The sequence below is a fragment of the Schistocerca serialis genome, chromosome 6, assembly GCF_023864345.2.
Source record: "Schistocerca serialis cubense isolate TAMUIC-IGC-003099 chromosome 6, iqSchSeri2.2, whole genome shotgun sequence".
Taxonomy (NCBI): domain Eukaryota; kingdom Metazoa; phylum Arthropoda; class Insecta; order Orthoptera; family Acrididae; genus Schistocerca; species Schistocerca serialis.
In genome coordinates, this window is record NC_064643.1 from 133,899,759 (window position 1) to 133,923,703 (window position 23,945).

The following is a 23,945-nucleotide window of genomic DNA, read 5'->3' on the forward strand; positions in this document are numbered from 1 at the left end:
ACCCCACTCCAGATGGCCATTCATGTGACAACCGCGTTCCAGTCGGAGCTGCAAATGATAGCAGGCATGTGTGTGTGTGTGTGTGTGTGTGTGTGTGTGTATGTGTGTCTGTGTGTGTGTGTGTATGAGTTTCTGAAGAAGGCCTTGGCCCAAAGCTATAATGTGTAACACTCTTTCCATTGTGCCTGTCTAAAATTCAGTGAGTCATCTTTACAGTGAGTAGAAATCTATCCTTTTCCGAATATTGTTAAATGTTGTAAATAGTATCAGCAAAATAATACATCAACATTATTAACACTGTTGAAAGTTATTGGTTGACCGGTTATTGCTTAATAGTCTATTTGAAGTAAAAAGTAAATAATATTTTATGGAATTTTTCGTTATTTTTCCTTAAAGCAGGGACTGAGGCGCACCCCTTCACCTTTCTCCGTCCAGCGGAAATTATCCAAACCTGATATTGCACGTCGACCGAGAATATATACAGGGTGAGTCACCTAACATTACCGCTGGATATATTTCGTAAACCACATCAAATACTGACGAATCGATTCCACAGACCGAACGTGAGGAGAGGGGCCAGTGTAATACAAACCATACAAAAATGCACGGAAGTATGTTTTTTAACACAAACCTACGGGGCTAGTGTAATACAAACCATCCAAAATGCACGGAAGTATGTTTTTTAACACAAACCTACGTTTTTTAAATGGAACCCCGTTAGTTTTGTTAGCACATCTGAACATATAAACAAATACGTAATCAGTGCCGTTTGTTGCATTGTAAAATGTTAATTACATCCGGAGATATTGTAACCTAAAGTTGACGCTTGAGTACCACTCCTCCACTGTTCGATCGTGTGTATCGGTGAGCACCGAATTACGTAGGGATCCAAAGGGAACGGTGATGGACCTTAGGTACAGAAGAGACTGGAACAGCACATTACGTCCACATTCAAACACCTTTTTATTGGTCTTTTTCACTGACGCACATGTACGTTACCATGAGGTGTGATGTACACGTACACACGTGGTTTCCGGTTTCAATTACGGAGTGGAATAGAGTGTGTCCCGACATGTCAGGCCAATAGATGTTCAATGTGGTGGCCATCATTTGCTGCATACAATTGCAATCTCTGACGTAATGAATGTCGTACACGCCGCAGTACATCTGGTGTAATGTCGCCGCAGGCTGCCACAATACGTTGTTTCATATCCTCTGGGGTTGTAGGCACATCACGGTACACATTCTCCTTTAACGTACCCCACAGAAAGAAGTCCAGAGGTGTAAGATCAGGAGAACGGGCTGGCCAATTTATGCGTCCTCCACGTCCTATGAAACGCCCGTCGAACATCCTGTCAAGGGTCAGCCTAGTGTTAATTGCGGAATGTGCAGGTGCGCCATCATGCTGATACCACATACGTCGGCGCGTTTCCAGTGGGACATCTTCGAGCAACGTTGGCAGATCATTCTGTAGAAACGCGATGTATGTTGCAGCTGTTTGGGCCCCTGCAATGAAGTGAGGACCAATGAGGTGGTCGCCAATGATTCCGCACCATACATTTACAGTCCACGGTCGCTGTCGCTCAACCTGTCTGAGCCACCGGGGATTGTCCACGGACCAGTAATGCATGTTCCGTAGATTCACTGCCCCGTGGTTTGTGAAACCCGCTTCATCGGTAAACAGGTAGAACTGCAACGCATTCTCTGTTAATGCCCATTGACAGAATTGCACTCGATGATTAAAATCATCACCGTGTAATTGCTGATGTAGCGACACATGAAACGGGTGAAAGCGGTGACGATGCAGTATGCGCATGACACTACTTTGACTCAGTCCACCGGCTCTCGCAATGTCCCGTGTACTCATGTGTGGGTTCATGGCAACAGCAGCTAACACACCAACTGCACCCGCTTCTCCTGTGACGGGCCTGTTACGGACCCGTTTGCGTGCTACGACCATACCTGCTGCATACAGTTGGCGGTAGATGTTTTGCAATGTGCGGCACGTTGGATGCTCTCTGTCCGGGTACCGTTCTGCATACACCCTGCAGGCTTCAGCTGCATTTCGTCGGCACTCGTCATAGATGAGTATCATCTCCACCTTTTCAGAGTTCGAATACACCATGGTCACAGTTCCTACAACACTACACTATCACAGACGTCTGGTAACACTGTGTACTACAGTTGGTCTGCGTGCGGAGACGAATGCAGAATAACAATAGCAGCAAGCGCTACATGCGGACACTGCGACAGCTAGACCAAACCACAACAGTGCGCTACAGCCACACTCGTAAACACAGTCGTCATCGTAAACATGTACCTGCAGATGCTGCTCGCCGACCGTGACCCGTGTTTGTTACAACACGCAACTGAACGTCGGAGGTTTCAAGCGTCATCTTTAGGTTACAATATCTCCGGATGTAATTAACATTTTACAATGGAACAAACGGCACTGATTACGTATTTGTTTATATGTTCAGATGTGCTAACAAAACTAATGTGGTTCCATTAAAAAAAAACGTAGGTTTGTGTTAAAAAACATACGTCCGTGCATTTTTGTATGGTTTGTATTAAACAATTACACTAGCCCCTCTCCTCACGCTCGGTCTGTGGAATCGGTTCGTCAGTATTTGATATGGTTTACGAAATATATCCAGCGGTAACGTTAGGTGACTCACCCTGGGCCGGCCGAAGTGGCCGTGCGGTTAAAGGCGCTGCAGTCTGGAACCGCAAGACCGCTACGGTCGCAGGTTCGAATCCTGCCTCGGGCATGGATGTTTGTGATGTTCTTAGGTTAGTTAGGTTTACCTAGTTCTAAGTTCTAGGGGACTAATGACCTCAGCAGTTGAGTCCCATAGTGCTCAGAGCCATTTTGACTCACCCTGTATATCAGATATCTGGTTCTAATTCTCAAGATGAGCAGACATGTCAGTACTCTAATGGTGCCACTGTATAGTGATCAGCGCAGGAAATCGTGCAGAAAGGCCCCATATACGAAGCTGCTATCAACAACGACAACACAAAAAAAAGACATAACAGTTTATTGAATGGGCATGCACAGTAAAACTGCTGTTTGTTGAATAAATACCGCTGCAGCTATTGTAAACCCTTTATTACAGGCAGGACCGGTTGCGTAATTTCAATTTACTTTATCAGGTGCAAATCTGGATAAAAAGATGAAAGGCCGTAAAAAATTAATGCAAAGACAATATGACAGTGACAAAAAGTATTCAAAAGGTCAAAACTCATATTAAGTGGTCACACCACGTTTCAGTCCGTTCCCAGCCTTTTCTTTAAAATTTTGTGAAATTTCGCAAAAAGCGATAGTCGTGGATTAAAAAACAGTGTGTGATACTGGGACCAATGAACAAATGAGACACGAGAAAAGACAATAAAATGCACGGGAAAGAGGGGAGAATCAGTATAGAGCAAACAGCACGTCAGCTGAAACCGCGCAGGGACGGAACACTGCGACTGCGATACACGGACTGACTGTATATTAGAACGTTGGGCCCCGAGGGAAGCTGCACACGCGCAGAAGTGTGAATAACCTCCGTCTTAAAGGAAATGGCTGGCAACTGTGAATTGAATAACTTATACATATAAGAATAAAAGCGTAGAATCTCTTGTGCTCAACTATAAACATAACATTTGGAATTGAAAATTCGTAACTTTTTTTAGAAAGAACATTTAAAAGGGGGTAACAGCTATAGTAAAGGCACCAAGAAAGAGGAGGTAAGGGAGAGAGGGCGGATGAAGCAATCAAAGTTAGCCGGAATGGCTCCATGCCTTAACTCAGCTTGAGAATTCAATGTTTAGTTTTAAGATCTTCTTAACGCTCGAAAGATGTCCAGCTCTTCCAAGATATCAAAATCTTCACCTTGCTTTTCATAAAAAAAATTTAAAGAAACTATAACAATTTTTAAGAATTTTCAGTTCTAAATGTTACGTTTATAAACTGCTCACAAGAGATTCTAGGCTTTTAGTCTTATACCTATAAGTTATTCAATTTGAGAACTTTTAACATTGCAACGCGTCAGCAATCGTGAATAATTTAATGTTTATAAAGAATCCTCCTCGATCGCAAATAGAAACCGGATGTTGACATAGGTTTCGGTGCGGATGTCTGTATATGTGAAAATTAAACTGAAATTAGGTTACAGTTTGAGCTAAATACAGCTATTGACATGGTATGCACGTACCGTTTATTTTACATTTTATGTGAGTCTTTTGCCCTTTTGGGAGTTCTCTATTAATGTTGGACCATGCCTCTTTAGACAGTTCATAGTTTTAGTGTGTTCCGAAGAAGGCGTGGTTATCCGCGCCTAAACCTAGGTCAGCATCCGGTTGCTGTTTGCAGTCGAGGCGGATTCTTTGTAATCATTAAGCTATTCAATTGACAGTCGCTATTAGTACGTTTATTTTTGTATGCCCGGTTCCCAAACATTTACTCAAGGTCGGATGTTGTTCATGCTTTCGCGCATGCCCCGCTTGGCTCGAGGCCTACGTTTTGATATCCAATCAGTCCGTGTATGGCGGCCGCAGCGTTATGTCCCGGTGCTGTTTCGGCTGACGTACTGTTTACTCTACAGTGTGTTCGTAAACTCCCGTTACAAACGTCTAGGACTTGTAGCCCTGTGACTTTCTCTCGTGAGGCTATGTTGAGGAGGCTGTTTTCATCACACCACTATCAACAACTCTTGCTGACATATGGAACCAACTCACTGCTGCGGTGAACTCTGTAACACAAAACATGCTTCTCGGGGTGTGGGATGAGTTTGGCTACCACTGGATGTTTCTCATGTAGCAAAGGAAGACACAATGAATATTTACAACGTGTGGTAAAAAAACTTTGACACTTGCTCCTTTCATTGGTGTGTAGACTGTTCATGTACAATTTACGCGTTTCTGAAGAGCCAAAGAAACTGGTACACCTGCTTAATATCGTGTACGGCCCCCGCGAGCACAGAGAAGTGCCGCAACACGACTTGGTCTGGACTCGACTGAGGTCTGAAGTAGTGCTGGAGGGAATTGACACTATGAATCCTGTGGAGCTGTCCATGAATCCTCAAGAGTACAAGTGGGTCAAGATCTCTTCCGAACAGCACGTTGCAAGACATCCCAGATATGCTCAATAATGTTCATGTTTGGAGAGTTTTGTGGCCAGCGGAAGTGTTTAGATTCAGAAGAGTGTTCGTGGAACCAATCTGTAGCAATTCTGGACGTGTGGGGTGTCGCATTGTTCTACTGGAATTGCCCAAGTCCGTCGGAATGCACAAAGAACATGAATGGATGCAGGTGATCAGACAGAATGATTACGTATGCATGTGCCCCACACCATTACAGAGTCTCTACCAGCTTGAACAGTCCTGTACTGACATGCAGGGTCCATGGACTCATGAAGTTGTCTGCATAACCATGCACGTCCATCCGCTTGATGCAATTTGAAACGAGATTCGTCCGACCACTCAGCATGTTCCCAGTCAACAACAGTCCAGTGTCGGTGTTGTTGGGCTAAAGCTTTGTTTTGTGCAGTCATCAAGGGTACATAAGTGGGCCTTCGGCACCAAAAGCCCATATGGATGGCGTTTTGTTGTATCGTTCGCTCTCTGACACTTGTTGATAGCCCAGCATTGAAATCTGCAGAAGTTTGCGGAAGGGTTGCACTTTTGTCACATGGAACGATTCTCATCAGTTGTCGTTGGTCCCGTTCCTGCATGATTTTTTTCCGGCCGCAACGATTTGGAGATTTGATGTTTTACCGGATTCCTGATATTCATGGTACTCGTGAAATGGTCGTACGGGAAAATCCTCACTTCATCGCACCTCGGAGATGCTGTGTCCCTTCGCTCGTGCGACAACTATAACACCACGCTCAAACTCACTTAAATCTTGATAACCAGCCATTGTAGCAGCAATAACTGATCTAACAACTACATCAGACACTTGCTGTCTAACACAGGCGTTGCCTACCGCAGCGTCGTATTCTGCCTCTTTACATATGTCTTTATTTGAATACGCATGCCTATACCAGTTTCTTTGGCGCTTCAGTGAATGTGCACAGTGGGTGGACCATTTTAGTCTACAATGGTGAATATCTCTGGATAGAGGTGAGTTACAGGAAAATGTTTTAGATAAAAGTTGTGGGTGTCGAAGAGCGATCCGCGACACATGGATATACACAGATATACAGAAAACCGAGCAAACGCTCTCCGAATGTGGAGGTGACTGGATACAATCGAGTACAGTGCTATACTTCGCCTCCCAAACAGTGCATTTGGACTGACGCGTATGTCTAGCTCTCAACCCGAGGGAATGGGTGTACACAGACAGAACAATCACCTGTACATGAATGCGAAAACTCAGGCTATTGTGTATAAAGTTGGAGGTATGCGCAGGGAACTAGAGATGTATTACCAGACTCTTCTGAGAATGGTGAACGCGTTATATGAGTTAGTTAATGAATCGGTAGGAAAGCAGCCGACTTAACTGAAAAGATCGAGGCTATTGAGGGGAAAATAGATGTAGAGTTCCTTGTTGTTGAGAAGGGGGAGCAGATACATAGTAAGAGGAAGAAGAAAATGAGCGGATGTATAAAGCCTAACGCTGCGGAGATGCCTGATTAGTATACATCGAGATGTCAACGAAGCAGAAAGTGATTCAGGCGCCTAAAGCAGTTCGTGAGAAATGCAGTTTGTGAGAAATTACCTTTGCTGGGGTAGGGCATATTGATCGACAGGAAATACTAAGAGAGAGACTTTTAAGCCGGTTACTGAATCTCTCTGACAGCTCTCAGTAAAAACAAAAACACACGATAACGATGGTGTTGCCATTGACGAATTCATTATCCGTCATGCCCCTGCCCTGGTCAGATAGATAGAACATTCGGCGTTGGCAGGGGAAGACCATACAGGGCTATTACAAATGATTGAAGCGATTTCATAAATTCACTGTAGCCCCGTTCATTGACATATGGTCACGACACGTAGAAAAACTCATAAAGTTTTGTTCGGCTGAAGCCCCACTTCAGGTTTCTGCCGCCAGAGCGCTCGAGAGCGCAGTGAGACAAAATGGCGACAGGAGCCGAGAAAGCGTATGTCGTGCTTGAAATGCACTCACATCAGTCAGTCATAACAGTGCAACGACACTTCAGGACGAAGTTCAACAAAGATCCACCAACTGCTAACTCCATTAGGCGATGGTATGCGCAGTTTAAAGCTTCTGGATGCCTCTGTAAGGGGAAATCAACGGGTCGGCCTGCAGTGAGCGAAGAAACGGTTGAACGCGTGCGGGCAAGTTTCACGCGTAGGCCACGGAAGTATACGAATAAAGCAAGCAGGGAGCTAAACGTACCAAAGCCGACGGTTAGGAAAATCTTACGGGCAAGGCTAAAGCAGAAGCCTTACCGTTTACAATTGCTACAAGCCCTGACATCCGATGACAAAGTCAAACGCTTTGAATTTTCGGCGCGGTTGCAACAGCTCATGGAAGAGGATGCGTTCAGTGCGAAACTTGTTTTCAGTGATTGAAGCAACATTTTTTCTTAATGATGATGTGAACAGACAAATGTGCGAATCTGGGCGGTAGAGAATCCTCACGCATTCGTGCAGCAAATTCGCAATTCACCAAAAGTTAACGTGTTTTGTGCAATCTCACGGTTTAAAGTTTACGGCCCCTTTTTCTTCTGCGAAAAAAACGTTACAGGAAACGTGTATCTGGACATGCTGGAAAATTGGCTCATGCCACAACTGGAGACCGACAGCGCCGACTTCATCTTTCAACAGGATGGTGCTCCACTGCACTTCCATCATGATGTTCGGCATTTCTTAAACAGGAGATTGGAAAACTGATGGATCGGTCGTGGTGGAGATCATGATCAGCGATTCATGTCATGGCCTCCACGCTCTCCCGACTTAACTCCATGCGATTTCTTTCTGTGTGGTTATGTGAAAGATTCAGTGTTTAAACCTCCTCTACCAAGAAACGTGCCAGAACTGCGAGCTCGCATCAACGGTGCTTTCGAACTCATTGATGGGGACATGCTGCGCCGAGTGTGGAAGGAACTTGATTATCGGCTTGATGTCTGCCAAATCACTAAAGGGGCACATATCGAACATTTGTGAATGCCTAAAAAACTTTTTGAGTTGTTGTATGTGTGTGCGAAGAATTGTGAAAATATCTCGAATAATAAAGTTATTGTAGAGCTGTGAAATCGCTTCAATCATTTGTAATAACCCTGTACATGTTGAGTACGCATCCTATAGCTGTAACTGATGACACAATACCGGTTGGTGATAGGCGGTTTGAGAGAACACCTGGCTTAATGAGTCTTAATCTCCTAAAACCTACCAAAAAACCTATTAATTATTCAATTAATGATAGGGAAACGTACAGTGAAATACTGCACATGACTGATGTACATAAGATCGCAAAGGGCCTGAGCAACAAGAAATGTAAAACCATTATAAAACCAATACTTGAAGGCGAAAACAACAACAGCAGCAGCAGTGATGGTATTGATATTGAGCATAAAGGAGTGAACAATCGAATCCCTCAGTATACATATTATGACGACCCCAATGAAATAATAGAACGGCTACAGCTGTTCATGGCATCAGCTGCTGCAGGTAATACAGCTCATTCGAATGAGGTCGTCTCAATAATCTCAGAGCTTAGAGAGAGAGAGGTATCATCGAATAAGTATGGAGACAGCACTTCGAGAACTGCACAAACCAACACGCAAAACACACCCTCGTAGGCATGTTATGATTAAAGGTTTAGATGACTTATGGCAAGCTGATCTTGTAGATATGGGGGAATGTTCATATGAGAATAACGGATTAAAATATATTTTAATGATTATTGATACATATTCCAAATCTGCATGGGCATTACCTGTCAAAACAAAAACGAGTAGAATTGTCGCGGATGTTTTTGAGGGTTTGCTACAGACAGGGACGAATCGATGCCCAGACGATCTCGGAACCGATGACGGCAGAGAGTTCTACAATAGGTATTTCAAGACCGTGATGGAGCGGTATGGAATACATCACTAGTCAACATTCACTCACCTGAAGGCGAGTATCGTGGAGCGTCTGAACAGAACAATAAAGGATCGAATGTGCATGCGTTTTAACCTTCGCGGTTCATACAAATGGACAGATATCCTCCCAGAAATAATTGCTCCATATAATCGAACCAAACATACCACAATAAAAATGAGACCAATCGATGTTAGTGATAATGGACTCGTGGATAAGGTGTACTATCGCATTATAATGCTGGATCCACGCAGACAGAAATTTAATGTAGGTGATTTGGTTCGTATCTGAAAACACAAGACGGAATTAGAGAAATCATACCTACCGAACTGGTCAAGACAGATATTTTTAGTTTCAAAGGTGCAAAGAACAAAGCCTAGAACTTATATATTGAAGGATAGTAAAGGTGAAGAAATTGCAGGCTGCTTCTACACCGAGAAAAGCTCAGAACCGGATGTTTTTCTCGTCGAGAGAGTCATTAGACGTCGTGGAAATAAAGCACTAGTCAAATGGCTTTGTTTTCCTGCTACACAAAACAGTTGGACTGATGCCTATGATCTGCTATGTAATAGGGGCGCATAGTTCACAACCACCGCAGTAGCATAACATACGTGCTAGGAGACGCATTAGAGGAAGTGGCGGTATTCTAGACAAACTGCCAGTGGAATTACACATATAACTACTGAGGACCTGGCACAAAGCTTCAGAAACGCTTGGCAAGATGTGATAAGGAGGTTAATCTGCTCGACGAAGCGTGTATGGAATACAACATTGCATACGCTGCAAATAAAGATCTATCAAGTCGTCACAGTGCAGATAGGATTTTAGCTGATAAGGCTAAGGCAATACGGAGAAGAAAGGATATTGGTATAGGTCAACGCATCGCGGCATCTGCAGTTGATAAAACAACGCGAGGAAAAATTAAGTTGGGTTTAGGAGTGATGAATTTCAAGCGAGTTATGAACGCTCCACGTTGTGCACTCAACAAGAAGAACAAGGGCAAGGGCGGGAAGCAGGGCTGTTTGAAGAACTGTATCCTGACAGCGATGTATGCAGCTAAAAACGCACTGGAGCAGAACGATGCGGGAAGAAGAGGATCGGTTAAAGCACCTCGAGGTCTACCAATACCCAAGACATCTGGCGGTTTTCTTCCATTTCTCATCCCGGCCCTCTCCGCGCTCTCGGCGGTAGGTTCCCTCGGTGGTGGTGCTGCAGCTATCTCTCGAACGGTCAAGAACGCGCAAAACTCCCAAGCACAGTTGGAAGAGGCAAGAAGGCATAACGCATGATGGAAGCCGCAGCCATCGGGAAAGGACTGTACTTGAAACCGTACATGAAAGGGCTTGGTCCATTCATAAATTAAAAAAAGCCCATTAGCGGTCCTACCAGATCGATCACTAACAAGTACTGATTTTTTTGTTTGTTAGAAACAAATACAACATACCAAGATTCCGTGGTGTTTTTATGCGGGATACATTACGGAAGATTATGTGGAAAACTGGTGAATGTGGCATTGTGAATTTAGATGTTGCTGGAGGCCCCAGCACCCACTGGGTATCATATGTTATGAAAAATGCGGATACTGTCTACTGTTTCGACTCATTTGGTGACCTGCAACCGCCAGAAGAATTACAGCGATATTTCACTCACAAAAGACGTGTGTTCTACAATGATCGACGCTATCAAGACTTTAATACATACCTCTGTGGACATCTATCCATCATGTTTCTCTTGACGTTTGCAAAGAAGAAGAAGAAGCATGGTATATAAGGAGGAGCTTTAAACATTCCTTCATCAGTTGAGGTTCAGATGCAACGTTGTACACTTTGATGTTAAAAGAACGATCATCTGTATTGTGTGCAAATTACTTCCCGCCAATTGGTATGAGCTTTGGTGATTGGAGTATTGCACTGATTGGACTGGAGACGTACAAAAGCATCCCAAATATCACTGAGACTAATAACATACTGCATCTGGATATTAATGGTCAATAAGATATTGTGGAAATAGAACCAGATGCATACTATATCGAAGATTTAAACTAAGTCTTAAAATAGTCTCGAAATGGTATTGAACTACGTGCAAACATCAATACACTTAAATCTGAAATAATGACTGTAAATTCAACGATTGACTTTTACCAGAAAGATTCAATAGGGCGCCTGCTGGGTTTCACAAAAGGGCAGGTTTCGAAGAAGGATCCAAGTAAATTTGGCAAGTCATGTCATACTGAGCACATACACCCTGTCAGCACAATCCGAGCCAGTGTAACACTGCAACGAACTCCTATCTCAACTATAGTCTCATTCATACTATTGACGGATTGTTCCCCTCAGTTGCAACGAGGTATAAGATTGTTGTGATTCCGGCCAATGCAATATACCTTCCAGTGACAGCTCAGACAATGGATAATTTGGAGCTGAGTATTGTAGACCAGAATAACCAAATTGTTGACTTTCGTGGCTAGGAGATCATTGTACGATTACATCTAAGGTGGGATGGGCGTACAGTATAAAACAAGAGTATGCAATCCACAGCATGCCACCTCATTAGCAAACAGCAAAATGATAACATGTGTGTACTACGAGTTTCTTAAATCAGTTGGCTTGAAACCGCGCAATGACGTCCCCACTCAATATAACCAGTCCGGTAGAGTATGATGAGAGAATACTTCTCTCATAAACTTTACACTTCAACCACATTTAACAAGAATGATGAAATAAGGATTGTCATCCAGCATCAAGATGCACTCACGCTTCCATGCAAGAAGGGTCATTCAAGAAAACCGATGGCAATAATACAGTGGGATCGAAGCTTACAAATAACACTTTAGCATTCCTGTTCCAAGAGATACACTATGAACTCAATGGGTCTGAGATCGACCATACATGCAATGTCGGCATAACATCGACCCTTAAAACATACGTCTCTGCATCACCTGCAGATTTGCATAGTTTAGAAAATGCGGGATGGTCCATAGATGATCCAGAGGATAAAACAGTTGCGGAGTACAAGCGATTTACTGCATGCATACCACTATAAATGCATATGGGGTACTTTGAGGACATGAGACAGATTATTATGAACGCTAAATACGAGTTAATTCTGGTGCAGAATGCGACGGATAATAACTCATACATTCAAGGCGCACAAGAGGATAATATGATCACAATCAGGAAGGTAATATGGAAAATGCCTCACATCAGTGTATCTGACAAGGAGCGTTTGAAGCTTTTAAAAGTCCTGAATTCCGGTACATTCCTGTCACTGACATTTTGCTCGTGGGAGGTTTTCGAGTAGCCAGTGTTACCGACTGCGAGCAGACAAACGTGAGCCATTAAAACCTATTCACAGCTAGAGACACCTAGATTCATCCTACTTCCGTTTCAGACTGATAGAAGAGGTAATACAGCAAATGATTCCACTGTGTTCGACAACTGCAAGTTAACTAATGCCAAAGTCTACCTCTATTCAGAATTCTACAATTTATGTCTGCAGTGGAATGAGAATGTATACAGTCTAGCTTATGACATGTATGCAAGGTTTCGTGCTTCTTACTGTGAAATTGGCGAAGAAGAGGGAGGAGGGTGTCTACTCAGTCCACGTAAGTTCAAGGAGATTTCACCAATCATTGTAATAGACTGCTTGAAACAGAATGAGATAATTAAGTCTGCACCTATAGATGTGCGAACTGAATTTGAATCTTCGATAAATTTCCCACAACACAACGTCGTGTATGCTCTAGTTCTACATGACTGTGTGATCAACTACTGCTCACTCACTGGTGGTGTGCAACGACCTGTATAATTGAATAGGTGCTGCACCATACCTAGAGCATTTCACAATGGGGTCTCAAGGTGTGAACATCATCGCAGATGCTCAGGGTTTCTATGATCGTGAGCATGCACAGTTCATGTTTAAAGACGTTACATTTATAGCGTACACACAAGATGCTAGAATAATAGAGACATTCTTAGCAAACATTGCATCACCGAGGTCTTTCACGTATGTGAAGTGTTCTAAGACATGGAAGAGTGCAAAGTGGTTAACGCATTTCTACCGTGGAATTCACTGGGATGATCCTGGCTTACCGTATAAAGATATGGTGACGGCGCATAAATTATTCGATTACATGGATACCATCGTCTATGTGAAGGGCAAGGAGAAGATCTCATGGGTGCGTCAAATCTTTAAGTTTGCTACTATTCATAACCTGGAATTCTACGGGTGTCCTTCTCTCCATCGACACAAGAACATATATGAAAAAAATGTTGCTGTGTCTGCTTATAAAAATGTAAAATTACTTTTAAGTTGGATCAGAAATAAATGAATTTTTACCTCACAACTTCTGTGTCCTTTTTTCTAAACCCTGCTCCTGCTGCGATAATGTACAGTTTTTTAACCACATGCAGTGTCTGTGGTTTTCTTCAAGTACAGGAGATATAATTTGAGATATGTCTGCTATATACCTTTGGAAGCAGACACGGTCACATGCCTCTTGCTCCCATAACTCAATTTGTGCTGTATGACAGGCGTAATTCCATGCAATCTTTATACATATTTTGTTATCTTTCATCTTAAACTTCACCTCCTTAATAGCACTCATCTTCAGCAAAAACTAATGTCATTTGAGACGGTGCTCCCACACTGGCAGTAGCTGCAGTTTCAGAAGTAAATTCAGTGATAATTGCTAGGAAGAATCCACCCTATGCTATTCTGGAAAGCATTGCAACATCTCTCAGCACTGGACCCGCATTGCAGCTATGTATCATCATGCCAGCAGTGGTAGCTAGGTGAACAAGTATTTCGATAGGAATTTCTCAGGTGTCAAGTATGAAAGAGACGTCACCACCTCATGCTTGCAGGGCTGAATGTTCGCGTTATAGCTTTGCGAGGACCGGCGGTGCACCCCATTTCCGGCATTGGCGTCAGGTGTCAGGCGGCGGGATGTGTTTTTTTTTATCAGCGATCTTTTGTTTAAACTGTATTCCAACGATTTCACCAACCAACAGGATGCTGCGAATTAAAACTACCCCATATGTGTGAAGAATATAGATTTAATTAATTTGCATAACTACCCAATTTGCATAATTTTTTTATATCAACATGGTGTTAGCGGTACAATAGTTAAGGGGGGGGTGGAGGGGTGTGAGTGGTGACATGGAGCAGAATCGCAGGTTATGTGCAGAACACTAAGTTAATTTGAATAATTTTTATGTAAAATGCATTACAATAGTTTAAGGGGGTGGATGACAAAGCAGAATTCGCCAGAAATGGCGTTCAAAACACGTGAAATTCGAAAAGTGTACCAGAAAATGGTTGAAGGACATAACTAATTACTTAAATTTGTGTCAAAGGTGGTGCAATAGTTTAAGGAAATGGGGGTGACAACAAATACCACTTATCAGAACAATAGGTTAAGTAAGACTTATGTCCATTCTATCCAGCACAGGCTGAGTCCTTTTCCAGCCAATTCTTAGGAAGAGGTGGCGGTATTCAAAGTTGGAGCCAGTTCCTAGGAAGAGGTGGTGGTTGGATGACTTAGGTTAGTGGAGGTATTGTGACATTACAGCCTTTATCACTGCGATTTTTAACATGTAAAAGTTTTTTTTCCTGTATTTGCGTCAGTATGTGCGAACTTCTAACATATACCAATGAATGTTGTAACCAGATATCTTTGCCGCGCTCCTGAAAAGCTATCACGATAGCTATAAACTGTTATACGCTGCTATCGATCAGTAAAAAAAAACCGATGCACCTATGTTTCAAAATAACAATTGCCAGTTTTTACTTCTGCAGGGAGCCGCGTCGCTGTCTAGCTCTTCTGTGAATGTGTTGCGAGTCGGACGCAAAAGTATTGTGCTCCATACTGATATAATCATTTTATTGTAAAGTTAAGAGTTTAAGTGATTAAAAATATATGTAGCCACAAACAAGCGAGAATGTATATGGTGAAAAATTCGCTCCACCGCCACAATGGGTGGCCATGTTAATGTAAGTTTCCGTTTCATAATATAATACTTGAAGCCTTGAAGTTTATTTAATTTCAAAGAAAATCTCTCAACTTTATTTTCATTAATTATACTTGTGATAATCTTTTCTGTTTAAAAGATTTATGCAGCTTATGATCCAGCGTGTGTTCTGTCGGAACAGGAGGCTGTCGTGACGACATCGTTATAGTATTTATTCCAAGTTCTTTCAGTTCCGTTTATATGTTCGTACAAATCCAATTAGTTGGTCCCTTAGGTTTCTTTCATGTAACTTCTGTCTGTTTTCTCCGCGCGATCTTCCTCCGAAAAAAAATTTCTGTTCATTTTTTAGTAATTTTCGATATCGCGAATCAGAAAAGATAGCCGCCTCCTGCTCCGAACGGAACACCACGACTTTTCTAACGTCGGAGAGTACCGCACGAATTTTCCGCTAAAAGGTAATAGAATTTCTTAAAGCTGGATCAATTACACATGTTGCTGCTGTTCTCCGACAAATCTGGTGTGATTAATAGTAATTTATTCTGTCACGACAAAAAGAACCAATTTTATTTTTACCAAAGCAACAAAGCTTTCAATTAAATTACTAAAAAAAAAATCATACCAGAGTATCCCAAGTAACCTATCTTCCTGCGAATTTCTTAGGTTAGTAGAGATAACCATGGTGTGATGCACTATCCTGTTGGAATTTGAGCTTCCCACCAATTTATCTGGGGGAGGGTAGGGGGGTGGCCCTTTCCCAGCACAGAAGTTAATTAATTGATCCATTTAATTAAGTAGTCAATCAAATTGATAAGAGTGAGAGGGGGACTATTCCAATAACTCAGACCTTAAAGTGTACCTGAAGCAGCATGGGGGGGGGGGGGAGGGGGGGGGGAGCTTGCAGGTCAGGGGGACAATAGGTTAAGTGCCTGTCAATCAAAAGGAAATGTGGGTGATATGGAAAACCACTTAACAGAACAATAGGTTAAGTACCTGTCAAAGGAGAACAATAGGTTTGCCTCTGAGTGTACACCTGCCCCTGATGTAGGCAATCCGCACTAACAAAATGCGCCAGAACGAACCTTGTTTCCCTACTAATCTTAACCTGCAACAGCAATCACATTTTTGAAACTGTGTGAAAAAAAGTGATAACGAGTCTGCTTTTGCACACAGCTTGCTGGCAATTTCTGCAGCAGGTGAAGGAAAAGGTTACATTAAAGCCCATGTGTAAACAGCCAAACTTAAGTGTGTTAGTAATGCTACATAAGAGAATTTTTTAAAATCCAAAAATGGAAATAACAGTGATCTGGAGAGTGCTGCCAAAGAGGTATTTTTAGTGTGGCAAAAGGCTGATATTTCACGTAACAACACTTATGAAATGGTTGATTTTGCGATGTCTTTGCCTGGGACATCCACTCCAGTTAAGAGAATTATTTTCAATTACAGAGAAAATTAAGTATGCAGAAAGGGACGGACTTTCAGTATCTACTGTTAAGTATCTGTTAAATGTCGAAATCAATTCAGAACTTTGTTGTTCTGAATGTAAGATGTAATTAAAACCAACAAATCATTTCTGGAAAAAGTCATGTCTAGTGCAAATACAACTGAATAAATACTGTTTAACCCATTGTTAGCCGGCCGAAGTGGCCGCGCGGTTCTGGCGCTGCAGTCTGGAACCGCGAGACCGCTACGGTCGCAGGTTCGAATCCTGCCTCGGGTGTGGATGTGTGTGATGTCCTTAGGTTAGTTAGGTTTAACTAGTTCTAAGTTCTAGGGGACTAATGACCTCAGCAGTTGAGTCCCATAGTGCTCAGAGTCATTTTTTTTGAACCCATTGTTTATCGTTGGGACATAGGAGTCCCAACAGATTCTGGTTGGAATTATATAGCTGAACAATTAATTGTACCTGTAGGAACAGAAAGATCCCATCCCATACAGTATATGCTTCCTACACTGCATGTCGTCACAGTCTGTGGTGCAGACTATTCAGAACCCTATACGTCGGCCCAGAATATAAACAGCTGTACTGCAAATGGCTGCTTGGTGTGTGAAACAACACTGCAAGTTTACCTAAATAAATGTAAGGCTTATATATGAACTGTGATGAGTGATAACTTTTGTGTATGTGTCTTTATACAGCATATACTAATGTTAATTTGGATAAAATATCAACACAGTACCCTTGTAATATTCAATTACAATGTAAAATATGATTTGGACTAAGCAGTCCTCTCAGGTCTCGCGCATTTTGTTTCAAATTATGATACAAATGAAGTATACAGGGTACCCAGAACCCAGAAAGATGGAGCAAAGATATAAGTGGGGCCACTGACGGTTGTAAAGTATTATAATGATCACAGAGATGGCGTAGATAAAGCTCACAAGTTGAGGTCTCTTTACAAAATAGGTAGAAAGTCGAAAAAGTATTAGTACAGCTTATTTTATCCAATGATCGAAACGGCCCTTGTGAATTCCTATATTTAATACTGTGACGTAAAAGTGACACTTACATCGATTGAATTCAAGCGTAAAACTACACTTGGTCTGCCCACACTTGGAATGCATGTGTCCAAAAAATGGGGAAGACCCAAAAACGATCAAAATTCTCCACTTTCATCTCCAAAGAGATGAAAGGCAGCATTTTCGGTACAACACGACGTACGTTTTCAGGATACACATTTGTCAATTCAAGAGGCAGATGAGAATTTTTCTGAACTACAAAGATTAAATCCAGACCCCATTCATAGTGTTCAGAGAGTAAAATTTTTTGTGTGTTAAGGGAAAAAAGAACTGTTTTTATAAGTATCACCAGAAGCAAGAATCCTAGCTGTGTGATACTTTTGGGACTTCCGAGTCTCCACGCACTTTGCCTGTACAATCCTGTTGGGACTTGTACCACATTTTAAACAAAATGATTTGCTATTAGTCAAATAACAGTTCATCAAGAATTAAAGAAAAAATTTTGAGCCCTGATATCATATTTTTTACAATTACAGTAAATAAAGGATTTACGTTTCAGTACACGTAATTTCAAAAATATATCCTGGGGTAGACACAAAAAATATGGTCATATTTCCTGGGTTGTACCCACAAAAATACGGTAAGCCCAGTACTATACTACAGCAGTTCTCTCTGCGTATGGTCCAAATTTCATCAACTTGTTATTTGGCTGTAACACATCAAGCAAAAGTTATTTTCGTCCTTAAGTTTTGCAAAAAAATGGTTCAAATGGCTCTGAGCACTATGGGACTTAACATCTGTGGCCATCAGTCCCCTAGAACTTAGAACTACTTAAACCTAACTAACCTAAGGACATCACACACATCCATGCCAGAGGCAGGATTCGAACCTGTGACCGCAGCAGTCGCGCGGTTCCGGACTGCACTCCTAGAACCGCTAGACCACCGCGGCCGGCTAAGTTTTGCAGACCAGTTTAATTTTGCAAGCCCAACCTACTAGTCATCTAAAAGAAAATCCACAATAGACGCAATATACTAATAAGCCCAACTTAAAATATAAATCCCATCAGCATTAGTCAATCAAGGCCGTAAACTACACGAATACAAATATAGCAGTGACCTCTCCAAATCCTTCAATGGTCTCTTCCTTGCTTTCAACATCTGAACCAGCTTCTCCCATCCTTATCTTGCATTAGTTTGTAAAGTTTCCTCAACTCTCCAAACAGCTATAATACCTTCGACTGTTCCACACCTGCCAAATCACAAGAACCTTTGCCTGACATGATACCAATACCAGCGTGCATCACCAGTGTTTCGTTCCCAAACAGTGTACATCCTCCCTCTCGCAAAAATTGAAATCTACCATTCCTGACAACTGTGACTTTCCCATCTGTTCCAATCTAAACTGGTTATTGCTAACTGAAATCCTATCCTTTGCTAATTTTTGTATCCCAACTACCAATTCCATCTCCTATATACATCTCATAATTTGGTTTCATATAACACCCTCTTCAATACCTTTCTCATCCAAATTTCCGGTTCCAAGAACCTCCACCACTGCCACCAGCACCACTGTCATCATTTACTTGAAAAGGGCGTATCATATAAATCACATGATGGATATCGTCACTGTTTTTTCCATCCTTTTTAGCTACAAACCAAAATATTGAAAGACAGCAATTCCTTTGGGCTCACCTCTCTTTTACTTTAATAATTATTCAGTTCAAGCAGACGTGTACAATTAGAATACATGTATCTAGTTAGGAGAGAACTGTGACCAATATGGCGCTTATGGGGGTTGACAGTGGCTGGGTACTGAGTTCATTGCTATGTAACTGCATGGAGTAATTTGAGGTGACGGGACTGGATTTCCGATTGGTAGAATGCTTTGTTTGACAGTTATGGCTCAAGCTGGTCGATGGGAAGCTCACCACCCAAAGACGGCAGAGAGGCCACGTTACTGGTCAGTTCAAAGAACAAGGAGGGGCGCAGACGAAGTGATATTGGACAGGTCTGGGAGACTTGGTTTCTGAGTTTAGGCAGAGAGTGGCGGACAGGGTCAGAACAGCAGGAGAATCCCCTCACGCTGAGACGTGTTCGTAGTGGCCCACAGTACATTGTCCCAGATACTTGCAGCAGTGTCCTTTACAACTTCTTTACCCAAATCGCGACGGACTGGCGGCATTATAACTGATCCCTGTCCAGGAGAGTGCGTTCTTCAGATTCAGCAAGTATACAGCCAATGTTTTTCCATGGACCTTCCTGCGAGAGCCATATTTATAAAGGTGATGACAACAGTTCAGATCGGATGGCTAAAAACGGACCAGTGCGGCATGACACCCAACACACTGTTGCCAGGACAGCAGTTGCGAGCTTTAGATGTCACGTAGGCACCAATCGCAAGTGGTTCCCCATGAGAGCAGAGAACCAATGTCTTGACTGGGAATCCATCGTTGACGTTGGAGAACATATCAGAGGGCATCTGTCCTCTATCTTGGAAAGCTATAGGATCAGAGGACAGGAATCTGCCTGTCATCCGTAGGGAAGCTGTTCTGAGAGAGGAGAATTATGCGACATGCCTAAAGAAGTGCTGCCTCATTTCGGTTGGTAGTTCTAGTTTTTCGAGAGTACTCCACGTTGTTTTTGGAAATGATAGTGAAGTGACTGGCTTCACGGCGAGTCGGACCTGGACGGTATGTTTAGACGAGAGCATGGATTCGCATTAGGTCATGGTTTCAGGTTTGATCTGGGAACGCGGTCGCAGACCCTGGGACAAGAGGCGGAGACCCATCGTTCAAGTCGTAGGGGCGCTGGGAGCGGCGCTGCAGGCTCCTGCAGGTGCATGGTGAGCACTTTGCAGCTCCAGCGCATTATAAACTTTACGGTGAATCCCTACTGTCCACAGAGAGCTCTTTCAAACAGCAGCAGTCGCTGGTCAGTGCATGCATACCGTGGAAGCTTGCAACTTTGTAGTTCACAATCACTGTCAACCGAAGTATTTTCAGTCAGACAGCGGTATCCATATTGAAAGTAGGAGGCATAGTAAACTATTCCACACTATGTAAGCGTAGGCTTCCGCGGCCGTTGTCTTCTTCAATAAAATTCTTCAGGGTATCAGACCGCATCGTCATAATTTAAAATGCGCCAACGTTTCGGCCAGCGTTGCAGAAACAAAATATCAGACATGCTCGGTTCTACCAAGGATGCAGTTGACAAACTACACACAGCTGGCGTGTATGAAGTTGGTTGTGCGTATGGATTAGTCTACATAGGTGAGACGGGACGTCCGATTAGCACAAGGCTCTCGGAAAATGAAAGATATATCCGCCTGAAACAACACACTAAGTCAACAGTGGCGGAACACCGAGACGAGTGCGGGAAACCAATATTTTTTCAAGAAGCCCGCGTCCTGGCGAAACAGCCTCTCACTTTCAAAAGAAAGATTAGAGAGGCGATAGAAATAGCCAAAAGACCCGCCAACATGAATAGAGAGGACGGGTACAAGCTTCCGAGGTCTTGGCTGCCTGCAATAGCAGGGCTACGGAGCGGCGGCAGAGCCGTGGCGGCCCATGCAGACACGCGGAGAGCCGCAGTAGTGGTCGCGAGCACACAAAGCAATGGCACGCCGCAGCCGGCTTCTGGACAGCATGGAAACAGTGTGACGTCACAGCCATCACCTGTTCGCTATTCGTCCGTCTCCTCCAATGGGGTGGATTAATATAAAGACCAATAGAAAACAGCTATTTCAGCCAATGACAGATAATAAAGGAAACACCAATAAAGCATACCTTTCACCCCTCCTCCTCCTTTTACAGCCAATCAAGTAACGACACGGTTTTCTCGTGCAGCTATTTAAGGAACCAAGTGTGTTCATTTAGCAGTTAACGTAAGGCCCTGATGAAGGCTAGCTGCAACGCTAGCCGAAACGTTGGCGCATTTTAAATTATGACGATGCGGTCTGATACCCTGAAGAATTTTATTGAAGAAGTATTCCACACTACTGAACTTGGTCAACCATACATCAGTAGTACGTACTTTATTTCATTAAGTATGTGCTTGAACTATTTATTTCTGTTTATGTACGATGTCACTCTGTCTTTGTGTAATAAATCTTTCGTTATCTTGAATGTCGCCAACGGTCTAGCTGCAGTGGTAACACCCGTTTCCGTCAGATCACCGAATTTAAACGCTGTCGGGCTTGGGGATGGGTTACTGCCGGGTTTGGCGAGTGCTGTTGGCCAGCAGGGTGTAATCAGCCCTTGTGAGCCCAGCTGGGAAGCTACTTGATTCACCAGTAGCGGCACCTGTCACGAAAACTGACAATAGCTGGAAGAGCTGTGTGCTGACCACATGACCCTCCGTATCCGCATCTGATGACGCCCAAGGACTGAGTATGACATGGCGGACGGTCGGTACCGTTAGCCCCTCACGGCCTGTTCGGACGATGTCTGTTCATCTTGAATGTCACCTCTTATTTCAGAGGATACCATTCCATCTACATTTATTAATTCTGGTCATTTACGTGGGAAATAATAGGATTTCTTTTGGAGTGTAATACATTGTGTCTACTTTATTTTCACTGCTAGGGCCACAAAGCAGTCATCTGCATCTAAATCTTCCGTTGCGTTTCATAGTAGTGTAGCAGAAGATTAGTTTTGCACCGTAGAATATTTCGGAGCAGAAGTTAACTTATACCTTCCCACCAGACACTTCGTAATCTGAATAGCGGTAACATGCTCAACGCCAGCCTGCGCGCAACAGAGGGAATGTGAATGGCGAGTAAATAAGAAGAAGCGTATCCGGCATTCGTTTGCGTTTAGTGCCAAACTTCTGCTAATTAGTGACCAGTTCATATATACGACGACTTAGACACAGCGCTGGTGTTTGTTGCCTGCTTATTGAAGGGGCTATGTACTTTCTAGTGGATTGCCCTGGCTGTGTCCTAGCTAGGAGTGGATAATGTCTGCGAAGGACTGCTACTGACAACCGGGCTATATGTTCTCTGGTGTTCTGTGCTTCGAGACAGAGTTCAATGAATCGCGGCATTACTCGTAACTCGAGAGAACGGTAACAATTTTGAACTTGCAACTCTTGCAAGATTCTTCAGCGGGAGACAAACGACGATGTACATAAGAGGTTACCAGTATTTTTAAAAACAATTCTCCATAAATATAACTTACTCATCGTCGATTCTGTACACCATGTAGCGTGCGCTTGCCCCATGTCGAAAAACCTGAAAGAAAAAGAGTTCAGAATCAACTAAGGCAATGATTAAAATAACAGAACATTTACGGACAGTGAAACGAAAAAACAATCAGTTTCAGAAAATGGTTACTAAAGAGGTATTCTGAAAGCCGTTTTCTATGATTGTGACGACTTTTGGCATTTTGAACGCAGGAGATTTCCCTTTCTTGTAGAAACCTTTAGCTTGACGACCTCACTGGATCATGACAATCACGCTGTAGTCTTCATAATTTTTCTTGACAGTACACCGTTTACCGTTGAATCTAGTGACTTTGGTGACCACGAAATTGTATGAATACCACAAGAAACCTACTAGTTTGTATATACTAACAAACAAAGTGAAGTCGACGGTGATAAAGACTTGAAAGGGAAATAACGATCAGCTTAACGTTAGAATTGGAATAATTACACGTGTGGAAGCAAGTGTGCTTGTAAAGCGTAAGCAGTACAGTGATTCATGCACTGAGAGAGAGCGGGTATCTCAACCATTCCCGTTCGTTGGAGCCTGCGTGGGAATGCAGTAGGCATGGCAGTTCGCTATTAAGCAGTACCCCGTCATCAAAATGATTGTTTCTTAACATATATCAAAATTAGTGTAATATGATCAGATATACACAACTGGCCATTAAAATTGCTACACCAACAAGAAATGCAGATGGACAAATTATACTAGAAATGACATGTGATTACATCTTCACGCAATTTTGGTGCATAGATCCTGCGAAATCAGTGCCCATAACAATAACCTCTGGCCGTAATAACGACCTTGATACGCCTGGGCATTGAGTCAAACAGAGCTTGGATGGAGTGTACAGGTACAACTGCCCATGCAGCTTCAACACGATACCACAGTTCATAAAGAGCAGTGACTGGCGTATTGTGACAAGCCAGTTGCTGGGCCACCATTGACCAGGCGTTTTCAATTGGTGAGAGATCTGGAGAATGTGCTGGTCAGGGCAGCAGTCGAACATTTTCTGTATCCAGAAAGGCCCGTACAGAACCTGCAACATGCGGTGGTGCATTATCCTGCTAAAATGTGGGGTTCCGCAGGGATCGAATGAAGGGTAGAGCTACGGGTCGTAACACATCTGAAATGTAACGTCCACTGTTCAAAGTGCCGTCAATGCGAACAAATGGTGACCGAGACCTGTAACCAATGGCACTCCATACAATGACGCCAGGTGATACGCTAGTATGGCGATGACGAATACACGCTTCCAATGTGCGTTCAC

General features: G+C 43.0%; 1 protein-coding gene across 2 annotated transcripts in view; it reads right to left on the reverse strand.

The window, feature by feature from the left end:
• Positions 1-23,945, reverse strand: part of LOC126484624 (venom dipeptidyl peptidase 4-like) — a 348,388-nt gene that overhangs the window by 230,628 nt on the left and 93,815 nt on the right. For both annotated transcript variants that reach the window (XM_050108208.1, XM_050108207.1), the window contains exon 5: positions 22,650-22,702. In XM_050108208.1, the coding sequence (XP_049964165.1) occupies positions 22,650-22,702 (53 nt within the window). The remainder of the gene's footprint in view (positions 1-22,649; positions 22,703-23,945) is intronic.